The sequence below is a fragment of the Balearica regulorum genome, chromosome 15 (assembly GCF_011004875.1).
Source record: "Balearica regulorum gibbericeps isolate bBalReg1 chromosome 15, bBalReg1.pri, whole genome shotgun sequence".
Classification (NCBI taxonomy): Eukaryota; Metazoa; Chordata; class Aves; order Gruiformes; family Gruidae; genus Balearica; species Balearica regulorum.
In genome coordinates this window covers 9,070,190-9,085,633 of record NC_046198.1, presented here as the reverse complement: position 1 = coordinate 9,085,633, position 15,444 = coordinate 9,070,190, and the positions used below count along the sequence as shown (strand labels likewise).

Here is a 15,444-nt window from a genome sequence, read left to right as displayed (position 1 = left end):
TGTGTGTGTGTGTGTGCAAGAGGCAGTGAGGGGAGAGATGGTCAGTGAGACTCGGCAGAGGCAGGTAACGGGGAGGGCCTGCGTTCCCAGCGGAAACTGGGGCAGAAGTACCACTACCTGCTCTGTTCTTCTCTGGAAGAGAGGAGAGGGAGTCTTCACCATAGTTTGGGTGAATGCAGGCAGTGGGAAAAAATTCACTGGGCAAAGGAGAGGGAGGATCCAGAAGACAGAGCAGACACTTGGCTGTCCCAGTTAGTCCCTGTCCATATGGGCCAGTCCTGCTGAGGAACCTCAAGGACACACTGCTGTCCACAGGCAGCACTAAATACAGGCAAGACACCCCTCCAGAAGGAAGACAGGCAGCAGGCATGGCTTGAAGCCTTTTTATTGAAGGTGCTCAGTTAGGTAGCCTTGCATATCGCAGTCCTTACAGCTCTTCCTGCACCCCTGGCTTCCCTTTCACCAAGTGTTTCTTCTGAGGGCCCTGAAAGAAAGCAGAGAGGAGAACTCTGTTAGTGCCAGACAAACCTGGCCTACAAGGCTGCATGTGAGCTGTGTGGAACAGAAATGCAGCTTTGGCCCCTTTCTGCTGTGCAAGGCTGCTCCTGGTCTCTGCTCTCCAGCTGGGAGCCCTGTGCTGCCATTCACCAGCCATCCCCGGGGCCGCCCTCACCCCACAGGAATCAGGACAAAATATCATTGCACTTGCACAAAGGGTTTGTTTCTCTGGACAGCACAAAAGAGAGCAGCAATGAGTGACCTGCCCCGAGCCAGGCAGGCTGGGACACGGAGGGGAGCAGTAATTGCACTGATGAATGCTATCAGGAGCTCGCCGTGGTGGAGCGGCTGCCGAGCTGCTGTATGAGTCCTGGAGGAGGCAAGGCCTCCCACAGCCAAAGGCACAGATTCTCATCAGCCAACTCCACAGTGGTTTCCATCAGCTAAGAAATGGTATTGTCCTGGACCAAATTCCTATGGGAGCAGGTTGCAAGAATCACTTATGGGCCTCTACTTCTAGCCAAATGTAAAGTTTTACCACAGTATACATGAGGGAAACTCTTGCCCCACAGTAGAAAATGGCAAAGAAAACATCTGCAACCAGGTAAAACCACCTCCTGTCACTAAGATCTGTCTTACAGCTACTCAGGACTTGCAGTGACAGCAAGAGCAGAATGCAGAGCAAGCTCCTAACACTGAGATAAAGGAAAACAGCTTAACCTCTAAAGAGCTCTGCAATGGTACCGCATAGCCAATCCCCCTTCCCAGGCCTAAGGAGGCTTAGCCAGTTTCACATGGGATTTCTAGCTGACAGGCCAGATCCAGGCATGGTTTACGTCTGCGTGGTATCCAGGCAGTTGTTTCTTCCATTTCCGCTAGCTGAAGGCCTGGTTTACTTAACGCTTCCTCAATTTCACATTCAGACTTATGCACCAGCCTGGTGTAGGTTGCAAAATTATTCAAGAAACTCTGCTTGGTTTGGATTTTTTTTTTCCCCCTGGATTTAAGAAAAATATACTGCTTGGCCTTTTTGAAAGCTCCCTGACAAAAGAATCACAAATTTGTGTCTGAATTTGACCTAAACTTTTCCCCTTAAGAACATTAAAGTTATAAATCATTCCAAACAAATCAAAGAAGTGCACAATTATGGGTGAAAGGGACCATATGTCCAAGGCAGTGCCTGCCAAGTTAACTGCTTGTTTAAAACATCCCGTGGTGAATGGAAACTGGTTGGCCATATGCTATATTATTTTCTAGTTGGGTTGGATCACTCACACAACCATCATGTTCTTCCTCAGCATAATATTTGCTATGTGAATTGAATTCATGCCTGTCTTTTATGCGAGACGGTCCCGATCACTCATTTGGCTGTTGTTGTATCGAGAAGCAGATGCTTGGTTGGAGTCAATCAGTTGCTTCAGCCTCAGCCGCGAGCATGGCCCGGGAGCTGCAGCTGGCACAGAACATAACTCACCATGAAAGCCCGCTTCTCCTGGGCTGTCTGGAAGCAGCCGTGGCCAAACTTGGAAGTGGTATCAATGAATTTGAGTTCAATGGCTTCCTGAGCCCGGCGGCTTGTATGCACCAGAAGGGACTGGAAAAGAGGAGTCACAATGCATCAGGCTGATCTTTACAGAAAATTAGGACATCCGCTCTGATAGAAGCAGGGTTGAAATATCCTAGGTGCACCCTTTAGACAGTATCTCCATGGAAATCTGCATTCTCAGAGAAACACCTTGGTGCTCAGGTGGCAGGTGATGCCTTGGGTTGCAGAGCAGCTCTGAAATGAGCCTGCTCTTCACTTAGCGTTTCATTTCCTCACAATCTGCTTATGGCCAAGGTTTCCCACTGCAGCCACACAGGCTTGCAGCTTGTCTCCAGAGAGGGTACATCCAACTGCACACTGCCACAAACCATCTAGGTGCGAACGGTCTCACGGGGCACCATGTGCCACATGCCCTCTGCAGCACATCGTCAAGGACCTGACCAGTCTCCCTGCCCAACATGTGGAGGCGGTGGCATTCTCCACGCGGTGAATCTGTTCATGGAGAGCTACAGCCCACCCATCCCCAGCTCCGGCTGCACTCTCACCTTACGGAGAGTAAGCACACGCTTCTTCGTGCCCACGACGCAGCCTTTCAGCATGAGGAAGTCGTTGTTGACCTCGCCATAGTGAGGAAAGCCACCCTGTGGGGAGAGGCAGAGAGAGGGTTGGCAGGCAGGAGAGCTGGACGGGAGCAGACGTGTCCACAGGTGGCTTTTTTTAGGGAAGGAGAAGGCAGTGACTGACAGTCCTTCCAGCTAACGACACTCTGCACCCGTCAGATTGCCTGCTCGGGACCACCAGAGCATGTCAGCCACACTGACTGCGTGATCCCAGCGATGCAGCACCCTGTAAGAGCTGGGGAACCAGCAACCTGCATCCTTCCCTGGAGGATGGGGGTGAACAGAGAGCAGAGCTGGCTAGACTTCCCAGTTAACAATTTTTAATATGCAAAAGTGAATTTTTAAACCAAGTAAATATCAGATTTTTAATGTCATTTATACTTCTTTTTCTTTTAAACAAAGTTCTCAGTTTCTGCCCAAGTTATAATCTGAAAGTTACATGTTTGAGTCTACCAATGGGCCTAAAAAAATACCTCACAGAGGTGGTTTTGCATGTCCAAAACACAAGGAAAGGAATCACTGCATTTCTTTCACTGAATTTCCTTCAAATAATTTCCTGTGCAGCTGTCTCCTGCCAAGGAATTGCTTCCCTGGCTTGGATTCCTGTAGCCAGGGTCAGTCACAGTCCTGTTATCACCTGAGCACTTACCAGAGGCGTAATGGTCTTCTCCGTGACATCATAGTGCGTTGAGGCATTGTTCTTCACCACTTTGCCATCCTCCACATGGATCCCACGGCCAATGCGGTAAATCTAGGAACAGAAAGGAAATTGAGATGGTGACTTTCCCACCCCCCCAGTGAAGGATGTCTCAGGGATAATGCTTTTTTTACCAAGATGTGCCCCCTGTGATGCATCCCTTGAGCAGGGAACAGGGAAAGACATGGAGAACAATGGACTGCACATCTCTAGGGAAACACCTGAGAAGCTGGGGGGAACAGAGGCCACCATGCAAAGAAGGATGGTGACAGCACGGGAGGAAGGAAGGCAGGAAGGAGCAATGGTGCTCTGAGGGAGCCCAGCTGGACCATACCTTCTTGTTGAGCTCCGTGCGGTGGTGGTAGCCCTTCTGGCCAGCACGAGCAATGGAGTAGCCAACCCGGGCTGGGTGCCAGGCTCCGATGCAGGCAACTTTGCGCAAACCCTTGTGTGTCTTCCTGGGGAGCTTCTTGGTGTGCCAACGGCTCGTCACCCCTGGAAGTGTGACCGGACAGGGCCGTGAGAACACTGGGGAGATTCAGGGCTGGTGTCTGAGTGCTGGGGAGGGGAGAGTCTCATCATTCTTCTGCAGTTCTCAGAAGAGACCATGTTGGAAGGAGACCAAGAGCTGTCACCACCATGAGAGGCCAGAGCACAGAACTGTTCTCACTTCCCATGGCTCTGATCAGACTGTGATATGTTCCTGCTGAGCACATCCACACGCACAGAAACACCTACATCTCCACACACGTGGGGTTTGTGAGAAGTGCAATGTCTTTATGTACTCACAGTGCCTTGGAGCCTCCTGGGAGGACTCTGGGCACAGCAGACAACATGGCCTTTACTGAGATTAAGGAAACCAAGCTCTGCTACGATAGAACTGCATGTTGTGGTTGAGATCCGGAGGCTCTTTTCTGCTCCCTGTGCAATGAGTTGGTGGGTTCTCGGTGCCATATAAGAAGGACAGAACCAAGCCCCTGGCCAGGGTCTCCTTGCTCTGTACCTTTCATCCCATGTCCCTTGGTCACGCCAATGACATCAATCATCTCATTCTGGCTGAAGACGCTGTGCACAGAAACCTGCTTCTCCAGCCTCTCACGAACCCAGTCAACTTTGTCGGCCACCGTCCCGCCGTTCAGCTGGATCTCCATCACATGGGCCTTCTTCTGCCGCAGCGGGAGCAGCTTCATCTGCATTAGACAGTGCATTAGGGCAAAATGTTGCCCCTCACCTCCCAGGCATGAACATGAGAGGCAGGGCTGCATCACCCACCACTTGTGAGGGGCAGAGGGGGGGTGAGCAGGGCCAGGTCTTCACCACCCCTCCCTACCACACTGCCAACCCCTTTCCTAACAGCCAGCAACCTGGGCCAGCATGCCTACAGATCTCTTGTCATGCCTACAGCATGCCTATAGAACTGCTTGTCTCTGAGCCCAACCACCCCGTCTCCCACTGCTCCCATTCCAGGCAGGAGGACCCTCATCCTACTCCAAGAGTTCAGCACTGTAGTAATAGCCATGGTAAATGCCCCAGAGGAACCCATCAGCAGAGCACCGTCTGAGGCTGAACACTGTGACCAGCCAGGATCCAGCTGTGTGCTCCAAGCCAGAGTCACCACCTTTCCTTTGATCATGCTCCACCTCTGCTTGCAGACTGAGCAGTTATTTCTAGTTCCCACCACGGAGTGCCTTCTCCACTCTGTCCCAGTCCCAGCTCCCTGTGCAAAGCCTCTGCCACATCACCACAGCAGGACTTTGAAGGTCTCTGCCAGCCAGAAGTGAAGTCCTGAGCCAGCTTAGCTCTGTCCCAGACTCCAAAACAGCCATTAACTCCAGGGATCAGCATGAAAATGGCGCCTGTGTATCCAGCAATCAGCATCTGGCAAAACTGTGCCTGTCCATGGGTTATTTTTGCCCAAACATTTGACACCAGTTGCTAATTTGAGGTGATCATAGGGCCTAAGGTCCCTTGTTGACACAGGGCTCACCACCTGCTGAGGCTCTGCACACAGTCTGCTCTCACCACAGGGTGTGTGGGCTCCCCAGTGTGCCTGAGCCACAGCCCCCTCCAGCAACTCCCCAGCAGGGAGCTCTGCAGAGCCCAGCTCAAAGGGACAGTGTTGGTGTCAGGAGGTAGCTGGAAAGGTCAGCCAGCACCTCCCATTGCCTGCACACCCATGACCCCACCAAGACACACCCACGATCCCGGCTCCCAGACCCTCACCATGCTCCCAAGCTGATGAAGACCCTGAGCCCCCCTTGCCCTACCCCGGGATGAGGCTCTGACCTGTGTGTGCACAATGACACGAATGACCTTGCAGTACTTTTTCATAGCTGCAAAATCCTTCTCCAGCTGCCTTTTGCCATCCTCATCCTGCCATTTTTTGCAGTACTTGGTGAACGCCTTCTTCTTGCTCTTGTGCCTACGACAAAAGTGTTTAACATCCAGCAGAACCGAATGGTGAAGTGATTCCACACTGTGCTGTGCCCTGAGACAGCGCAGCATGGGGGAGACAGATTACCTTGCCAGGCACTTCCCCGGAGCCACAAGGTACCTGTGGGTACTCAAACCTCGCCTGGCTGCCACGGCCATGACACAGGGCTTTGAGGTGGGAAGAGGAAAGTGAACAATGAGCCGTGAAAAAGGACTGGTAATCCAAACCTTTTTGCATGAGGAATCCAGTTGTCTCCCACTGACTGGCTCAGTGCCATCAAAATACAAGCACAAAATCAGAGCTAAGTGGAGAAAGGAGAAAACAGCCTCCAACAGGGATCAGAGGCATGTGGTGGGTGGATCTCAATGGCACTTTTGCAGGAGACACGATTCCTACAGTTTTGAAATTCATGTTTCCATTTTCCTCTCCACTGGTGTGGGATTTGGGGTGTTGATGTTTACAAGGGCCAGGGGTCACATTCTACATCAATTTTTCCCCTGACAAATCTGGTTTTACTCCCTTCGTTTGGTGCCTCAGCTCAAGTATTCCAGTTTAATGGAGAGTAGATGGGCCCGACCTACACAAAGGAGAACAAACCTGCAGCACGCACTGCCATATGATATTGTGGAGAGAGCTAACTTAGTTCAACTATGAGAATAAATTTACATATGCAGATTCCCAGCATCAAGCTGTTTGCAGTATCTCCATGTATGACTAAATAAATAGCAGTTTCATTCCACCTCAGAGCCAGCTGTCAGTAGTTGAGCTGTTTGCAATGACTGGGCATCATGGAGAGCCTGTGGGGCAGACCTGCGAGAGACTCCCCACTTGCAGTGCCCCAGGGACCCTCCCCAGCCACAGAGGAACATACCAGTTCTTGTAGAAGCGCCGTCGGCACTCATCGCTGATGTGCTCAGCAAAAACAGTCTTGAAATTCCTCAAGCCCTTTGGTGTTTCTATGTACCCCACGACCCCCACCACCACCATTGGCGGGGTCTCAATGATGGTCACGGCTTCCACCTCCTCCCTCTTGGAGATCTCTGCAAGACAGCAAAGGGAAATGGTGGTTAGCATCGTCTGGGATCAGATCATTCCCTGGAGCCATTCATGGCCTGTAGTTACAGCAAACAAGCAATGTGCTGGAGGCAAGGTCACACCCTGCTCTCAGAGCCAGCCTCAGCCCTTCCACCTCCCACCTGCTGGAGGACCAGGCAGGGTTTGATGCCCAGACACTGAAGAGGTTGGGCCCTGTGGCCCAGCACACTTTAACCCATCTCCCCCAGGCTGGGGGAAGAGGAACATTGGATGGTTCTTGCCCTGGAGTTACCTGGAGGGTAACATTATAAACTTCCCCAGGAAGATGCTCTAAGCCCAGGATTTGTCAGGTAGTTACCCTGCAGGGTCCTTCTGCCAGCAGGGTCCAACAAACCACCGGTCACCATACCAGTGTGAGGACTTCCCAGGAACCCCCAGACTCAGCTCACACTGGCTGTGAGGTGGCCTTTGGCCATCCAAGATCTGGATGGCATTACAGGAGATAGCCTGGAACCTATGTGCTCTGACATCCATTCCCAGGAGCAGCCTTTCCCACCAACAAGTCTGTTCCCTTGTTTCCCTCCTGGACGCGGCTCCCCACTTTCATCAGCCAAGCCTTACTGAGCCCAGGCCTGTGCACCTCCCGCACAGTGTGTGTCATGCCAGCTTTGTAGCCCAGGAAAGCTGTCAGGTGGACTGGTTTGCTGGGATCATCCTTAGGCCATGTCTTCACCTTCCCTCGGTGGCGACGGCTTCTCTTGTGGGGGAGGAAGCCCAGGTGGCCATGCCTGGGAGCAGAGAACTTGCGGTGGGACTGCAGAGAAGAAGAAGAAAAAAGATCATCTTCACTTTCAGGTCCCAGAAGACGCCAGGACCCAAAGCACAACGGGAAGTCTCCCCTTTAACATCAGTTAACACTGGAGGGATTCTGGGCTCTTCCTCAGCTCCAACACAAGAAAACGAACTTCTAACAGGAAGGGATTTTGTTCAAGCTTCTATCATGTGCACTGAAGAATTTACTATGTTTCTGGACAAATGATGCTGACTAACTAAAAAAAAAACTAGAACATGATCTCCCTCCTTTTGCTTGAGGACTTCTACGGGAGAAATATGTTCTTCAATAGATCTACCCTACTGTGATGTTAATTATAATGACTTATTTGGTATTCTGCAGCACCAAAAGGGCCAGCTCAGAATTCATGGGCTTTGTGCTGTCAAGACAAATGGCACCAAACAAGCACAGCTAACAATCAGAAGAAATGGGAAAGGATGCCCAAAGGAATCAGTAATAAGAACATGAGCAGGTTAAATATGCACCTTGAAAACCAAATTAGAAGAGCTAAATATATAAACCCCAGTCGCAAGGTCATGCTGAGCCAGGCAGAGAAAATCAACAGCGCTTTAGCGACATGGACAAGTTCTCACACAACTGGCCCCAAGGCAGGGGAACTGCAGTCAGCCCACACAGCGAAGGGTTAGATCTCCATCCACTGCAACTCCCTCCATGCTAAGGTCAGTCCCGGCACCTGGTTGCATTTTCCACCAAGCTTATTTTCCAGCCCAAGCGGAGCTCTGTCGAGTTGGGCCCTATCTCAGCTGCACTAACATCGCCGGTAACCCAGCCCTGCTCACTGGCCCTCTCCGCACAATCAAAAGGTAGCAGTGCCGAGCTTTACAAACCATGGGACGTCTTCAGCCCAGGTCTGCCGCAGAAAGAGGCTGTCAGTAAGTGCCTCCTCCGTCTAATACTTAAGATACTGAAGACACAAATTTAGCTACTCGCTTCACCCGCTGCTATATTCATTTCATACTCGGCCAAGCTGGCAGGTTGGACGTAACAGTTGTGGTGTGATAAAGGTCAATTGCCAGTGTCTCAGTTTACACCTCTCCCTCCTGAACAACTCGAACGTGCACGGCAGGAGCCAGGACAGCTCCCTCACCGGGCACCACACGCCCAGAGCTGCGAACTCCTGCGCCGAGCACCCCCAGCTCACTGCAAGCCGGCTGCTCTGGGTAGGGACAGACTAAAAAATCCCTCCATCAGCCCAGGCAAGAAAGACTTTGTGGTTTTTACTGGAAAACAGGTCGAGGCAACAGATCTGGGTGTGAGGGCGGGCTCTGTGCTCCTGCAGGCCAGGGCCTGAGGCCGTTTAGAGCTGGGCCCGGCCCCGGGGAGGGACACAGGCGGACTACACCTCCCGGCATGCACCGGGCAGAGCGGAGCATGCGCAGAGCGGCGCCCTCTGACCCGGCGTCCCCCGCCGCCACCGGGGTTGTGCTGGACGCCGCCATCTTCTCCGCGCCGCCCGCCGGGCCCCCTGCCGCCGCCATGCCGGAGGACAGTGACTGGGAGGTGTACAAGGTGCCGCCGACCCGCACCCCCGTCTCCGAGAGGACCACGTCGGTGCCCAACCCGGTTACCTTCTTCCAGACCGTCTTCAGCTATGTCATCGAGGCGCCCGTCACCTTCGTCCGAGGTACCGGTGGGCCGAGCCCCTCCCCGCTCCCGCCGCCGTCCCGGGGCGGCCGGGCCCCCTCACTAGCGCTGCTCCGCCGTGCGCGACGGCTGCGGGAGTCGGGCCCCGGCACGGCATGGGGAGTCGGGGACTCGGGCACCGAGACAGGCACGGGCACAGGGCAAAACCACAAGGACACGGCCACCGGGACAGGCACGGGGAGATGGGGCACACAAGGGCACGGGGGACGCAAGGACACGGGGATGTGGGACACAGACGAGGACACAGCACGGACAGAGGGGCAGACACACAGGTGGACACACAGGGAACACCGAGCTGGACACACACAGACACAGGGGGTCCGCTCACCAGTTGTGGGCCGGGGGTGTCTGACCACGGGGCTGTTCTGCAGAGTGGATTGAGCGCCAGCAAGCCAAGAACAAGTTCTACTATTACCACCAGAAGTTTCGCCGTGTGCCTGACCTGAGCGAGTGTCTGGAGGGTGACTACCTCTGCTTCTTCGAGGCCGAAGCACAGTGGAGGAGGGACAGGTATAGCTGTCACTGCACTGCCCCCAGGCAAGGCCGCTGCTCTGGTTAGCCCTGGGAACCACAGCGGCTGGCTTCAACTCACAGCATTTTCATGGAATTTGGGGTATCGAGGCAGCACTTCCTGCCCATTACAGAGCACCCCACATCATGGTCCTGCCATCCCCTGCAGCACACCTGGGCTGAGCCAGCGTGGCATTAGGATGTGTCCTGCACTGCCTGGTTCTTACAGCACTGCTGCAGGACAGACCAGGATCACGCAGAGCTGAACTTCCACAGGGTGTCATCACCCCTTTGTTCAGCTTTTCTATCATCTCTTGGCTGTGGTTGCATTCATCGTCATCTTTCCCACAGGTTGGTTGATCAGGAAATCGTGGAGATAGTCCGGGAAAGGCTAGGCGCATGCAAGCAGAGGGAAGGACCCAACCAGTTCCAGAACTGCGCCAAGGAGATGGAACAGCTGGCACAGGTCACCAAGGCCTACCAGGACAGATGTGAGTACAGCAGCAGCCAGCACACCTCTGCTGCAGCCATGACCACACACAGGGAAAGGGGAGTTTAAGCTAAGTCCCAGACTTCATGCGGAACACAGGTTTATTTCTTTTTAGCTGCTATGGGGCACTCTTCAGATGTTTACTTGCTTTTTAGATGGTGATCTTGGTGTCCATGGAAATGCAAGGACCTGCCTGATGAAGCAGAAGCACAGGATGATGGAGGAGAGGAAGGCACAAGCAAATGCATCACAGTAGATCTAAATGGTTAGCACCTCCTGCCATGGTGCTCATGTTGAATAGTGCATGTTGCATCTTTGAACTCCAATACCGTTGACCTCTACAATAAATGTGCAGCCCAGGCATCTGCCATACAACCAGAATCCAGACTCATTCTTTGGAGATCTGCAAACACTTGCAGAATTCTTCCCTTTCCTTTTCAGCTCTGCATTCATCATTGAATTCCAGTGATTGTTACCATCTCCTGAAGCGCAGTCAGCCCCTCAAAACTCCAGGCACCCCTGGCTGCACTGATTGGGATTTTTCCCTCTGGACCTCTCCCCCTCCTCTATGAGCCAACAGGAACACACCATGCTGTTCTGCCCAGCCCCGGCAGCCAATTCCCTTAGGATAAAGATTATGCACTGCAGGACAGCACATAATCTTCAGAGGTGGTTCTAGACCCCATTCAGGATGAATACCTGATTAACAAGGATTAGTGTAATGTAACATACGATTTCATTCAACAGATGTTCAGGCACTGGCCCACAAACATGAACCAACTCAAATCCCCAGCAGAGACTGAATCCATCTGCGCAATGCATTAACCACCCTGTCAAACCAATCACAATTTCTTGTTCACTGATCACTTTATTGCCTTGTACAAAACCCACTTAAGTCGTTGCCACAGCAGCCGCCTGGGTTCTCTGCACCGAGACTCTGGTGTGGGTCTTTGCCAGATGATCAGTGAACTCCTGCAAAAGAAAAATAAAATCTGTTTTATTTTCTTCAGCGACTATCACAGGCTTCTCAGCACCACAGCCCTCTCCAACAAGATGTGTATGTGAGGAGGCTGGGGTAGTTCAGATACAACTTATTTTACTTAATATTTCAAAGCTTTCTTATTTCTTTTGTCCACGAAACACCACTTTCGATTATTACTCAAAACTGCATGCTGAAAAATCACTCTTCCTGGCAGTCAGCTCTGACAGCAACTCTACTCTCCCACTTTTAAACTGCAAATTCTTTGGGTACAGCGCCTGAACTTCATTTACTGGGCAGGAAGGGTAAGGTCTGAGCTGCAAATTGCAGCTGTACTCTTACCTGGTAAGGGGACTTGGTGAACACAGTCTCTTTCCAGAGGTCAGGGGTCAGATAACTGTATGTCTTGGAGATGGCATCGAAGGTGGCTTTAGCTATGGACAGAAGTCAAATGTTGCACAGCACAGCTACCGAAACCTGCTCACTAGTACCCACCCAGCTCCAAAAATGTAGAATTTAGGAAGGAACAGGGAGACCATAGTGGGGCCTCTCCGATATACACACAAAACTCAAGTTTCTTTCTCTCTCCAGTTACGACAATTACACTACTTCAAACAAGTGCAATCGCGCAGATTGGGAGATTTCTGGTGTTATCAATGCTCGTATAGAAAGACAATTTCTTATAATTAACTTTTACAGAACTTCACGATCATTCACAGCAGCGTAAAAGGTATCAGCAGAAGTTCTCACTTCTGCTTACCTGCTAGAAGTATTTGATTCAACAGAGATTAAAAAATACTACAGAAATAGGTACAACAATGACAGATTATGACAATACACCCAGCTAAGCCACAACATGAAAAAACCTAAAGCTTACCAAAGTTGCCAAGCGTGGCAGTGCAGCCCCTGGCTGAGGTGTAACAGTCATCAATACCAGCCATCATCAGCAGCTTCTTGGGGACAGGGGCAGACACAATCCCTGTACCACGGGGGGCCGGGATCAGACGCACCAGGACAGATCCACAGCGGCCAGTGACCTATGCAAAGACAACAGGTCAGAGCTCCCAAAACATGCAACAGCATCATGACCAAGACCAGGCCCAGTGAGTTGTTCTCACCTTGCATGGCACAGTGTGGGGCTTGCCAATCTTGTTCCCCCAATAGCCTCGTCGTACAGGTACGATGGATAGTTTAGCCAAAATAATTGCCCCACGAATAGCAGTGGCAACTTCTTTAGAGCATTTAACACCAAGACCAACATGGCCATTGTAGTCCCCGATAGCGACAAAAGCCTAGGATTGAAAGAAAAGGTTTGGGTGGCAGCTGTGCTGCACAGAACGCAGTCCGTGCTCACAGTTCAAGAAGCCCATTTTTCCCCTCAGTTTGTCCTTCAATCAAAACCAGCTACAGTTGAAAAGCTGGCATTCAAATCCCTACTACAGCCTCACACTGGTCTGAAGTCCCAATAATTTCCCAACAGCATTCCCTCTTCACACTGAAGACTTTTCTCTCCACCACAGCCCCTGAAAAGTCAACAGCACTGCCCAAGTGTGACTTGATTTTATGCTAGGGTTGTTTTAAATAACATTGGAACATATTACTGGGGTTTTGAAGTTGATACAGTAACTTTGTATGCTACACAAGCAATCTCCACACCAAAACATTTATTAGATACTACAGAAAAGTTTCAGAACACCTGAATTATTTTTTTTAACATGATACCAGAAAAGTAGCAGTCAACACAGGCGAAGTTTTCAAGGTAAGAAAAAAAGGCTACCTTAAACCTGGTACGCTGACCAGCACGAGTCTGTTTCTGGACAGGCATGATCTTCAAAACCTCGTCTTTCAGAGAAGACCCCAGGAAGAAATCGATGATCTCTGACTCCTACAAGTCATTTCATCATAGAAGGCCACATTTTTTTAAACAAACCAAATACAACTAGTAAAGACTCCTGCAATTGAGGTTCAACAACCCTACATGCAGGTATTTTAATAATAGGTACTTCAAATATTAAATTTTACAGACATAAGCTTATTCTAGCTTGTTAGGCAGTCCAACACAGCAAGTTGAAATCTTATTTTTTCTATCACTGAGCAGAACTTTTACAGAAACACTTGAGCAACATGCTGCCATCTCCACACAAGACAGCCTACAACATGCAAACCCCACCATGCTTTACTACAAGCAACTGCATTAGGCCTCAGCTTCTCCTGATTTCTGTCTAACATGAACACACCTAACCTGAGCATCCTAAACAGCAAATACAGCCACTGCTGCTAACTCTGCATTTGAGACTAAAATTATGCTACACATTAGATAAATGTTTACAGACGCTTACCTTGATAGGAAGTGAGAAGAGATAGATCTCCTCAAGAGACTTGATCTTCATATCCTTGACCAGGCGACCAAGCTTGGTGACAGGAATCCACTATGGAAAAAAATCCACGGAAAAGGGTCACCGGCAGTACTAGCTGCCAGCACTCCATGGGAACGGGCTCCCTTCATGCTCCAGCGTTCAGGACGACACCAGACAACGGCCCCTCACACACAGCCTCTCGCAGAGGCCCGCTCCGCCGTGCTCCCCGCCACCCGGGCCGGCCCCTCACAGCCCGCCCAGCCCCAGCCACCACTCACTTCCTTATCTTCGGCCTTGCCTCCACGGGCCCCACGGCCTCTCCCTCGGCCCCTACCGCGGCCGCGCCCGCGGCCCCGCAGCCCGGTCCCGAAGCCGCCACGGAAGCCCCCTCGGGCCGCTCCTGCACCTCCCGCAGCACCGGCGTCGTCCGCCATTTGCTAGAACAGAGAGGGGCATCTTAGCTGGGATACCGCCGCCGCCATTACGGCGGGAAACGGCAGGACCCAGAGGCAGCCGAGGCAGCCGACACGGCCGAGCACGGCGGCCTCCGCGCCACCGGCGGTCCCGATGGACGCGGATGGGGCACAGGCCGCTCCGCTCCACCGGTACCATGCCGGCACCACCTCACTTACGTGATCTCTCAGCGTAGAAGGCCGCACACGCCCCGCACTCAGTATTTATAGTCTGCGGGGTCTCGCGAGAGCACCGCCCGGCAGCGCTGGCCCCGCGTGCTGAATGAGGAATACACTGCGGCCCAGAGCGGCGCCCTCCGCTCACTTATACAGGGTGCGGGGCGGGCGGACTCAATGGCAGCTGTGCGCATGCGCCAGTATATAAGGGAGCGCGTAGGCACGCAGTCCTCAGTCTAAGGAGAGCCGAAGGCAGGTGTGAGGTGGCGGGTGTGAGGGGGAGCGAGCTGTTTCCCGCCTTCTGTGCTGCTTGAGCTTTTAAAAAGTGTAACGATCTGTTATGGTGTGTTTATGGTACTACCTGAGCTAGTGTCGGGTGGGGGCAGAGGGGAGGACCTCGATAAGTGGCTTGGGAGGGTGCTTTAGGAAGTTGTGTTAGCTGTGGGTGGCAGGCACAGTCTGAAAATCACTTGGGATCTCCTGTGGCCTCTGGTGAGATAACTGTGCCGACAGTATAGGGAACATTAAGCTTATTGCCCACAGCAATGTGTGGGGAGTGAAACCCATGTTCCCATAACCCCTGTACTGAGCAGGTATCGGGGACTCACGGGTGCTGCTCTAATGGCCGTCTCTAAGTGCTGCCTTTCTCTCTGCCAGCAGGTGCTGAGCGCGGCCCGGGAGTGCTCGGCCTCCCTGGACGGATGTGCTGGTGGTGCGGGACCTGGGGCTGATCTGTCCGGGCTGTGGAGCTTGGCCCTGCCTTCCCGAGCCAGAGCCGCAGCCCCGCGGTGTGCGGTGTCCTCGTCTCACGCCCCGAGTGGTTCTTGGCTGCTTGCAGAGGGGAGCTGTGCGGAGCTCAGGGGATGCTGATGCATGATGGTGGAGTATTCACAGCTGGAACGCTTTGAAATGATCGTTATGTGATTGTTGTGTATTTTCATACGCAATAAAAGATGAATTACTTGAAAGCTTGTTCATCAAGTCTCTATTTGTCGTTCATATTGTCTAAAAATCCCACTTTTACCTGTGGTTGGGGCAGGGAAGTCGCTTCCTTTGGGGTAGGAAGGAAGAAGCTTTGGATCGCTGGGCAGCAGTGCGGGCGCTGCTCTGGGCCCGGCCGCCCGCGCTGGCACGGAGGTACCGCGTGTCGCC

General features: G+C 52.3%; 3 protein-coding genes and 1 non-coding gene across 5 annotated transcripts; 2 read left to right on the top strand and 2 right to left on the bottom strand.

Moving 5' to 3' along the window:
* Positions 1-369: 369 nt before the first annotated feature.
* RPL3L (ribosomal protein L3 like) lies at positions 370-8,661 on the bottom strand. The gene is made up of 10 exons (XM_010300400.2): positions 8,511-8,661; positions 7,452-7,644; positions 6,667-6,835; positions 5,648-5,783; positions 4,365-4,551; positions 3,696-3,856; positions 3,314-3,415; positions 2,590-2,685; positions 1,973-2,092; positions 370-484 (listed from the first exon to the last, which is right to left on the bottom strand). The coding sequence occupies exons 1-10, from the start codon at positions 8,511-8,513 to the stop codon at positions 428-430; spliced, it is 1,224 nt and encodes a 407-aa protein (XP_010298702.1). The 5' UTR covers positions 8,514-8,661; the 3' UTR covers positions 370-427.
* Positions 8,662-9,081: 420 nt separating this feature from the next.
* On the top strand, positions 9,082-10,702 carry NDUFB10 (NADH:ubiquinone oxidoreductase subunit B10). The gene is made up of 4 exons (XM_075768209.1): positions 9,082-9,307; positions 9,699-9,837; positions 10,189-10,328; positions 10,483-10,702. Exons 1-4 carry the CDS (start codon positions 9,160-9,162, stop codon positions 10,581-10,583), a joined length of 528 nt encoding a protein of 175 aa, XP_075624324.1. The 5' UTR covers positions 9,082-9,159; the 3' UTR covers positions 10,584-10,702.
* Positions 10,425-14,129, bottom strand: RPS2 (ribosomal protein S2). Of its 2 annotated transcripts, XM_075768203.1 has the most exons (8): positions 13,942-14,129; positions 13,646-13,735; positions 13,084-13,191; positions 12,425-12,598; positions 12,184-12,343; positions 11,649-11,740; positions 11,219-11,299; positions 10,425-10,520 (listed from the first exon to the last, which is right to left on the bottom strand). In XM_075768203.1, the coding sequence occupies exons 1-7, from the start codon at positions 14,095-14,097 to the stop codon at positions 11,219-11,221; spliced, it is 861 nt and encodes a 286-aa protein (XP_075624318.1). In that variant the 5' UTR covers positions 14,098-14,129; the 3' UTR covers positions 10,425-10,520. The 2 variants fall into 2 exon arrangements, with proteins under 2 accessions (XP_075624318.1, XP_075624317.1); XM_075768202.1 differs by lacking the exon at positions 10,425-10,520 and having other exon boundaries at positions 11,176-11,299.
* A 617-nt stretch (positions 14,130-14,746) lies between these two features.
* Positions 14,747-14,871, top strand: LOC142604067 (small nucleolar RNA ACA64). The gene has a single exon (XR_012837964.1). It is a non-coding gene; the product is annotated as a small nucleolar RNA ACA64 (small nucleolar RNA).
* Positions 14,872-15,444: the final 573 nt, after the last annotated feature.